General features: G+C 48.3%; 2 protein-coding genes, 1 long non-coding RNA gene and 1 other non-coding gene across 5 annotated transcripts in view; 2 read left to right on the top strand and 2 right to left on the bottom strand.

The window, feature by feature from the left end:
* Cand2 (cullin-associated and neddylation-dissociated 2 (putative)) overlaps positions 1-6015 on the top strand; it is a 31718-nt gene extending 25703 nt beyond the window's left edge. The window contains 2 exon segments of one of the 2 annotated variants that reach the window (NM_181362.2): positions 67-174; positions 1644-2415. In NM_181362.2, coding sequence (NP_852027.2) covers positions 67-174; positions 1644-1871 — 336 coding nt within the window. In that variant the 3' untranslated portion in view covers positions 1872-2415. 2 annotated transcript variants of the gene reach the window in all.
* On the bottom strand, positions 3321-6889 carry Rpl32 (ribosomal protein L32). The gene is made up of 4 exons (NM_013226.3): positions 6844-6889; positions 5923-6023; positions 4938-5119; positions 3321-3497 (listed from the first exon to the last, which is right to left on the bottom strand). The coding sequence occupies exons 2-4, from the start codon at positions 6016-6018 to the stop codon at positions 3368-3370; spliced, it is 408 nt and encodes a 135-aa protein (NP_037358.1). The 5' UTR covers positions 6019-6023; positions 6844-6889; the 3' UTR covers positions 3321-3367.
* Snora7b (small nucleolar RNA, H/ACA box 7B) lies at positions 6107-6246 on the bottom strand. The gene has a single exon (XR_015687334.1). It is a non-coding gene; the product is annotated as a small nucleolar RNA SNORA7 (small nucleolar RNA).
* Positions 6890-6958: 69 nt separating the features above from the next.
* LOC147995027 (uncharacterized) lies at positions 6959-7790 on the top strand. The gene is made up of 2 exons (XR_015686954.1): positions 6959-7374; positions 7534-7790. It is a non-coding gene; the product is annotated as an uncharacterized LOC147995027 (long non-coding RNA).
* Positions 7791-8359: the final 569 nt, after the last annotated feature.

The following is an 8359-nucleotide window of genomic DNA, read 5'->3' on the forward strand; positions in this document are numbered from 1 at the left end:
CCGGAGGTTCCAGCTGCTCTGTCTGGGTGCTATTTCACCATGAGTTCCATCTGCTTCCTTGGGCAGATGCTGACCTTCATCATGCTGGCCCGGCTGGCCGCTCTTTGCCCTGCACCTGTCCTGCAGAGGGTGGACCGGCTCATCGAGCCACTCAGAGCCACCTGTACTGCCAAGGTAAGTCCTCCCCTGCCCAGACCCTGGAGTGCCTGTTGGCTTTAGTCACTCACTGCTCACTGTACTGTGTGCACTGTAGTGGTGGGCTGACTGTCGCCTGGGTCTACACAGCCTCCCAGGCTGTGAGATTCCTTCATTAAATACTTCCTGGGTGCTGGCCTGGGAGAGGGACCCAGGTATAATGCTCCACACGCTGGCTTCCCTGAGCAGTCTATGCAAATCCCAGCTGGGGAGCTGGGCCTGGCCCCTTTGATTGATTAGCTGGCTGCTCCAGAGCACAGCAACTACTTATACAGAGTGTAAGGTCTTGAGGGAGATCTGGGTGAAGTCATCATGGAAAGTTGTAATGTTGGAAACAGCCCAACACACTCGGAGTCCTAGTGGAGACCTGTTGAATGGAAGAACTGTGTGTGTGTGTGTGTGTGTGTGTGTGTGTGTGTGTGTGTGTGTGTTGTATTGTTGCACATGTGTTGTGTATCTATGGAGGCCAGAGGTTGACATCAGTGGTCTTCCTTGATCTCTGCATTCTTCCTCCTGCTCCCCTCTTCCCAGACATGGTTTCTCTGTGTAACCCTGGATGTCCTGGAACTCACTTTGTAGACCAGGCTGGTCTAGAACTGAGACCTGACTGCCTCTGCCTATTAAAGGTGTGCCCCACTATTGCCCCACTATTGCTGAACTGGGTTCATTAGTTCTGTTTGGCTGGATGACCATGAGCCGCAGGGATCTGCCTGTGTCTGCACCCACAAACTGCCACGTCCAGCTCTTATGTGGGATCTGAATTTGGGTTTATACAGCAAGCACTTCATCTACTGAACCATCTCCCTAACCCCCTATCAGAGTTTTAAGGATAAGATTTACTCAAAAGGACCAAAAATTTGTCTTTAGGAGAGATTCAGAATAGTGGTTTTGTTATCCTTTAAAAAACCAAACAAACAATGTTCCTCAGGCTGGCATCAAATTCCTGATCTCAAGTAATTCCTTCCTCTCCCATCTTGCCTTTCGTGTAACTGGGACTACAGGTTTGTGCCTTGAGGCACATAATGTTATTTTTTATTTTCATTGTATGTAGGGGTTTTGGGGGTTAGGAGACACAAAGACACTCCTATAACCCAAGTTAGCCTTAAACTCAATATACAGCTAAAGATGCCTTGAATTTCTGGCCTTGATGCCCCTGCCTCCAAGTTTTGGGATTACCAGCGGTGAGCTACAGCAGCTTTTATGTGGTGCTGGGCTGGTCCCTTTTCCCTGCTCAGGTGAGGCTAACTCAGGACTTCCTGCGTGCCAGGTGAAACACCATCAACTGAGTCAAGTACTCAGCCCCAAAGTTGTCATCTTCAAATAGCAGCATGTTAGTTGAAAAAAATTGAAATCTGATATTAATCAGACTGAAATTAGGCCCTTATTAAACAGAAACCTGTTTAAAATGGGTAACATAGGCTCAACAAGGACACTGTCTCCCTCTGCAGGTCAAAGCTGGTTCTGTGAAGCAGGAGCTGGAGAAGCAGGATGAGCTGAAGCGCTCAGCAATGCGGGCAGTGGCTGCCCTGATGACTAACCCTGAGGTGCGGAAGAGCCCCAGTGTGGCTGACTTTTCTACCCAGATCCGATCCAACCCAGAACTCGCCACCCTCTTTGAGAGCATCCAAAAGGACACAGCCTCTGGCCCCAGCATGGACTCTATGGAACTTAGCTAGCTGTCCCCAATACAAGCCTCCCTTCTCATCCCTATTGGCCTTGGCCTCTCCTGTCCTTCCTAGTCAGCCTCAGTGCCTTTGCTAGGGTCCCCTGCTCACAGCCCGTGTCAAAGCTGGGCCCATTAACTCAGGACATTCATGAGGGTGATGTCCCACCACCTTTACACTGCACCCCTCCACTCACTTAAAAGCCAGCATTGATTGCCCTGTGCATAAGACCGGAAGACAAGCAGGGGGTTGACTTCCTACTTCACTTGCTCTGGCCTCCAAATGTCAATTAGCACCCTGGGCCTGGCCATGGGTAGGGTATGTAGAACCCATGCAAGCTCTAGGTCTTGGCACAAGAGAACCAATTTATACTGAATGCCTCACTAATTAGAGTAAAAACTGTTTACAGGGAAGATGGTATGGATCATTGGACTGTCCACTGTTTTAAACATCCCTATTCTCATGGCCCAGGCATGTAACAGTGTTGGTTTGTGCTCTTCCCATGTGTGTAGTTGTTAGTACTGAAAATTTAAGTATAAATAACAGTCCAGGGTTTCGATTTAAGACATCATTTCTCTTTATAGCCACAGCTGACCCAAACTCAGACCCACCTGCCGGGGATTAAAGCAGCCTCGGCCAGTTATCTGAAGTTGATGAGGAACACATGCAAAGCCCTCCTCACATGATTTTAACCCCCAGTAGCTAAACAATTGTTCTTAGGTTCAGTCCTGAAAATATCAAGGCCAATGGTATAGACCTAAGGTAACTTAGTTGCTTAGAAGGCTGAGGCTAAATACTCAGGCAGGACAGCCCAGTGACAGGTTGCTCTTCATGGGTTGCAGCCCTCCTGTACAGAAGGATGCAGTGCCTTTAGGGCAGACATACATGCAGGCAAGACACCAAAGTTTAAGTAGCTCAGTTGTAGAGCACTTGCCTACTACCGTGTACACTTTAAGGTAACCGACACACACTACAGCAAGAAGGTAAAACCTCACTTCTACAATGAGAACAAAAGCTAGCCATCTAGTCATTTAAGTGTCACCCGCTACAAACCTTCTCAACTTCATGTACTGTTCTAAAGCGGAGACTGGTGAGTGACACAGATGAAAGAGCTACCAGATTCATTAAGTTCTCAATCCTCCAAAGACAATCACAGGACAGTCCATCTGTTCACCCAATGTGAAGCCCAATCAGGGCGCTTCATGAAAAAAAAAGTTTTCTCAGAAAAGTGCCTTAGGATAGCCTATGCTAGCAGCTGGGACAGGATGACAGCAAAGGCTAGCCTGCCTACCAGATTCCTAATGTTATGTACCTACATTGTAAAGCCCTTTCCCGCTTCCTCAAACCACCTGCAGCCAATCAAGGCCTCATGCGCCCTGCTGCCTCCTGGCTGAAGGTCCCACCGGGGACTAAAAAGTAAAGAACAATCTCCAGTTACCAAAAAGAGAAAATACCAAGACGGCAGTTTTTGTGGTTTTATTTGAACACAAAACAGGCACACAAGCCATCTATTCATTCTCTTCGCTGCGTAGCCTGGCGTTGGGATTGGTGACTCTGATGGCCAGCTGTGCTGCTCTTTCTACGATGGCTTTTCGGTTCTTAGAGGACACATTGTGAGCAATCTCAGCACAGTAAGATCTGAAAGAGAAGCAAACCAGGAAATGTCACCAGGGAAAAGGTTTAATAAATACTAAACGCTCAAGTCCCTAGGACCAGGCTTCTGCGGTGATCTATGGTAGTAACAAGGAGCTGGGCCCACACCAGGTCCAGCTTCTTCCTCACACTAAGTAACCCAGAATTCTTCCCCAGGAGCCAAAGGCTTCTAGTGCAACCACTATAAGGCACAGTTCAAGTAGAGTGATAAGCACTGCTTATGGGCCCCACACCCCCAAAGTGTTGAGAAACCATCCTAATGAATGGTATGAAGAGGACCTGAAGCCATAAGCCATAGATGGGAGCTGAGGAAAAACCCTCAGAGAAGCAGAGCAACAGAACTAAGGAAATGATACAACAAATACAGAATAGAGATAGGCCCTCACTTTATAGAGAGATCTGGGGACAGACTGCATCACACTTTCTAACCTGAAGCCCAGGTCCCTGGCCACATGCATCCTCAACTGTGACTAGCACACCTACACAAGTCATGTGTAGCCACATCCTACCCCAGGACTCTTACCACTCAGGGGCTACTCTACTACCAACAGGTTTTCTCTAACTTCCTTTCAACTTCCCTGCTCCTCAGTTATACAGGGGCAAATGCTCAGAGACAGAACTCGGAGCAGGTGCACCTGCAGGGTCTGACAATGCCAAACAGCTCCCTTGAGGCAGATGTATCATTGGAAATGCAGCACCAACAACACTGCCACATGGACTGCTGCTCCTGCACACACATTCCTGCATTCAGTCTTCCAAAAGAACTTCCTGCACTTCAGTCAAGGCTTGGTTAAATGCACATAATCTCCCCATGCTGGCTCCTTCATCTGTATTACAACCACCTCAGAAAACAGATAACCAAGCACATACACATGCAGCCCCCTCTGCAGTCCTAGTTTACCTGGGAAAAATAAACTGTTCTTACCATATCCTCATTCATACCCAATGCCCACACTATTTCCAGGGAAGCCTTGGTTGATGGAGGTGACCAGGCATCTCAGGTCACCAAGGGTTGTAACTTGCTCAAAGTACCCAGAACACCCAACCTCCTCTCAATAGCTGGTGCCTGGAGCCTTTTTCTCTACCTCAGCCCCAACAGACCTGAGCTGATCTGCAAATCCACCTTCAGAGCAGAGCCAAGCACAGCTTATGTTCCAGGTTAGACACAGCCCCCATGCAGTCTCATGACACTACAGCAGTATTCCAGAAAGGACCAGAAAGGACACTGAACAACCACTGTATAAAATGAAGGCCTCCCTCTTCTCCAGTCTCGGGCTTCATACCTTCTGAGTGAGTGTAAATGCCCCGTCTCAACCAAAGGAGCACTGACTCCCTACTATGCCTTCCCTGAGCACACCCACTACAGTGCCCCAGGCTCACAGGGCAGGCACACTCCTAACCAGGGCCGAGCGGGGCCCAACTCACTTGTTGCACATCAGCAGCACTTCCAGCTCCTTGACATTGTGGACCAGAAACTTCCGGAAGCCGCTAGGCAGCATGTGCTTGGTTTTCTTGTTACTCCCGTAACCAATGTTGGGCATCAGGATCTGGCCCTTGAATCTTCTCCGCACCCTGTTGTCGATGCCTCTGGGTTTCCGCCAGTTTCGCTAAAGACACACACAGGCAAGTTAGACTCCATGCAAACTACCAGCTCTTCCTTGTCAGGAAGGGGCAGAATTCAAGAGTCTTGTCATATAGGAGGCACTCTTGGATAATTTAACTTCCTGCTTTTTATACACTTCATTACAGAAGAAAAACAGAGGCCTTGAAAGTGTGCTTCACTGTAGAATTTCCCAACAAAACCAAACCTTCCTTCCTACCTGACCAGACTGACTTCATGGGTCAGGATTAGAGGGGACTGTACACAGTACAATAATGTATCTCACTGTTTTTAGTTCCCGAGGGCCTGGGCTCCATCCATAGCACCTGAGACTGGAATTTCAACATCATTTTCCACTTCAATTAAGTTTCAAAGAAGGGGCAGGGAGGAGGGGTCAGTTAACTGCTGGCTGTGCATGCCCATCCAGACAACTGGTCATCTCTGGGCCTAGTGTGAGAAGTCTTAGCAGTTGAAAGGCTGCTCTTCCAGAGGTCCAAAGGTCAATTCCACAAATGCATGCGCCTAGTGTGCAGGCATAGTAAAAAACCCAAAGATCTTTAAAATATTAGGTCAGGCTGCAGAGATGGCTTAACCGTGCCTGCTGCTAGACAGCCTAAGTCTGATCACCTGGCCCCACACGACGGGAAGGAGAGAATCAACTCCTTAAAGTCCCCTGCCCTTCACACATACACATATAAAGCAGAAAGTATCATCTTAAAAAAGAAAAGCCAACCGACTGCCGAGATAGGTGATACCAGAAATGTGTGCTCAGATCTTAACCCCAGCACTCACCCCCATCCCAGGACATACCTTAATTTTCACATATCGGTCCGACTGGTGCCTGATGAACTTCTTGGTCCTCTTTTTGACGATCTTGGGCTTCACCAGAGGCCGAAGGGCAGCCATGATGCCTTTTACAAAAGTCAGAGCCACGTTAGTTAAAAAAATAAAAAAAAAACCCTGGGAGGTGGAGCTGCGTGTCTCAAGCCTTAAGTGATGTTGCAGAGTGTCTTCCAATCACCAGCTACTGAGCAAACTGGGAATGGAATGGGTACCTCTGCTAGACTTGTTCTCCCTCCTGCTTCCGAAGCTGGCAGAATACTAGTCACTCTCCAGACGCGATCCCAAGAGGTCAGTGGGTCACCTCACCCACTGTGAACCTAAAGAACAGCAACTGACCTGTGTAACCCAAACCATGACTTTCTAGCGGTGAAGGAGCAGCAAATCCCACTCCACAAAGCTTCGTTATGTCTGGAAGTGTTGTGCCCGTAAGTACGCAACCACCATGTTCATCTAACATGCCACCAAACTGCCTGTCCCTCCCGGGCCGCCTCAGAACACCAAAGATACATTCTCTGTGCCCTCCACAGAGGACCTGCTTTGCTGGGCATGCACTGACTATCGAACGGACTCCTGTTCTGCCAGCATTTCTGCTCATCGGCGTGCGGCGGCAGCTTCCTGACTCAGGACGTCGTACCCGCTACAGTAAAGAGCAGCTAACAAGCTAATTAGAAAGCGGCGGGCGCCGTCTGAAACCCATGGGCCGCATGGGAGCAAACCGGCCCTGGCCGATGCCTGGCCCCCGGCGCACTCCGTGGCAGCGCCAGTGGCTAGGCCTGTGCGCGCTCGCCGCTACAACACCAGCGCGGAGACCGACGCCGAGGTCTCCCCATCCCGCGCCTGGGTCCCGCCGACCCCGCAAGCAGCGGATGGCCGCCGATGCAGACTCACCGCAAAACAGATGGCAGCCACCTCGCAGGCAGCGCCGAGGAAGAAGGAAGGGGCGGCGGCGCGCAAGGTATGATGGGACGGAGTCTCAGGTCCTGGCAGAGAAAAGCGAAGCACTTCCGGCTCTGGGTCCTCTAAAGAAAACTAAGACGTGCCTGAGAAATAATGCTGAAAAAAAAATCCTAGTGTGCTAGTGTTCTGTAGTAGGCATTAACATCTTCGAATGAACTAAAATGTGTTTTTCTCTTGGAACTACTTAAGAAATTTGGAATTCTTTTTGAGCTAAGACCTGCTAAGTGGGCATTTATTTCCGCCCTAAGTGGACGCCCAATCGGTTTTTAAACTGTTTGTTCCCGAGTGCGCCGCCTTGTGTCTTGGAGGTAGCAAAACAGAGACTTCTTGGTAGGGTCCTTATGGGATTGGTTAAGCAAATGTCCTAAAACTTCAGAATATCCAGATGCCCAAACCCCTGCATTGTGAAGTGCTACCGAGCCTTCTTGCGTCTTCTGTATGTTTAAATCTTCTCTACTTATGGTATGTACCTAGAGCAATGTATTAATAAGTGATAGGTTGATAATATTGCTAAAAAAATTAGTCTGTTGGCTGGGCGTGGTGGACGACTTTTAATCACAGTACTTGGGAAGAAGAGGTAGGCCGAGCTTAATATATTTTGCTTACTTTTTGTTTTTTCAGATCATTTGGAAAACTCTAATTTTAGAAGGAAATAAAACCAAACCAGAGCTGGAGAGGTGGCTTGACGGAACACCATTGCTCCAGCAGAGGATTGACATTAAGTTCCCAGCAACCACGTGTTGCCTCAAAACCTTGTAACGCCAACCCCAAGGGATTGAATGTCCTTTTCTGTAGGCACTACATGCATGTGGTGCATACTCATACATGCATGCAAAACACTCAAGCATATAGAATAAATCTGTCTCATTTTTAAAAAAGATGTACTTATTTTATGTATATGAGTACACTGCAGCTGTCTTCAGACACGCTAGAGGGCATTAGATATCATTACAGATTGTTGTGAGCCACTATGTGGTTAGGAATTGAACTTGGGACCTCTGGAAGAGCAATCAGTGCTCTAAACCACTGAGTCATCTCTCTAGCCCTCCTGCCCCTGGTTTTTGTTTTTGTTATTGTTTTGTTTTTTAAGACAGGGTTTCTCTGTGTCACCCTGGCTGTCCTGGAATTGACTCTGTAGACCAGGCTGGCCTCAAACTTGGAGATCTGCCAAGTGTTGGGATTAAAGGTATGTGTCACCACTGACCAGCAGAATAAATTTTTAAAAATTTAAAACTTTGATTCTAGAACTCAAATACAACAGATGCCACAGGTGATCTTGACAGTGGCTTCAGGAAGTGGAGACAAATGCTGAATTGGGTATGCTTGCTGTAAAGAGGGAGTAGAGACCCAGATAAGTGGAGTGTCTTGTCTGAGATGGCTGGTTGGGAAGCAGAAGGGCAGGACTGTTGCTTTCCTGTGTCTGTGGCTTGCCCATGGAACTGTGTAG

This window comes from Rattus norvegicus, chromosome 4, assembly GCF_021556685.1.
Source record: "Rattus norvegicus strain SHRSP/BbbUtx chromosome 4, alternate assembly SHRSP_T2T, whole genome shotgun sequence".
Classification (NCBI taxonomy): Eukaryota; Metazoa; Chordata; class Mammalia; order Rodentia; family Muridae; genus Rattus; species Rattus norvegicus.

What these genes read in the sequence shown, in the direction of transcription:
- Rpl32 (NM_013226.3), bottom strand. Translation starts at nt 6,018, where the DNA reads ATGGCTGCCCTTCGGCCTCTGGTGAAGCCCAAGATCGTCAAAAAGAGG. An exon ending in ACCGATATGTGAAAATTAAG is followed by an intron (nt 5,120 to 5,922) that starts GTATGTCCTGGG and finishes GTGTGTCTTTAG; the next exon opens with CGAAACTGGCGGAAACCCAG. An exon ending in GTGCTGCTGATGTGCAACAA is followed by an intron (nt 3,498 to 4,937) that starts GTGAGTTGGGCC and finishes CTTCTCTTTCAG; the next exon opens with ATCTTACTGTGCTGAGATTG.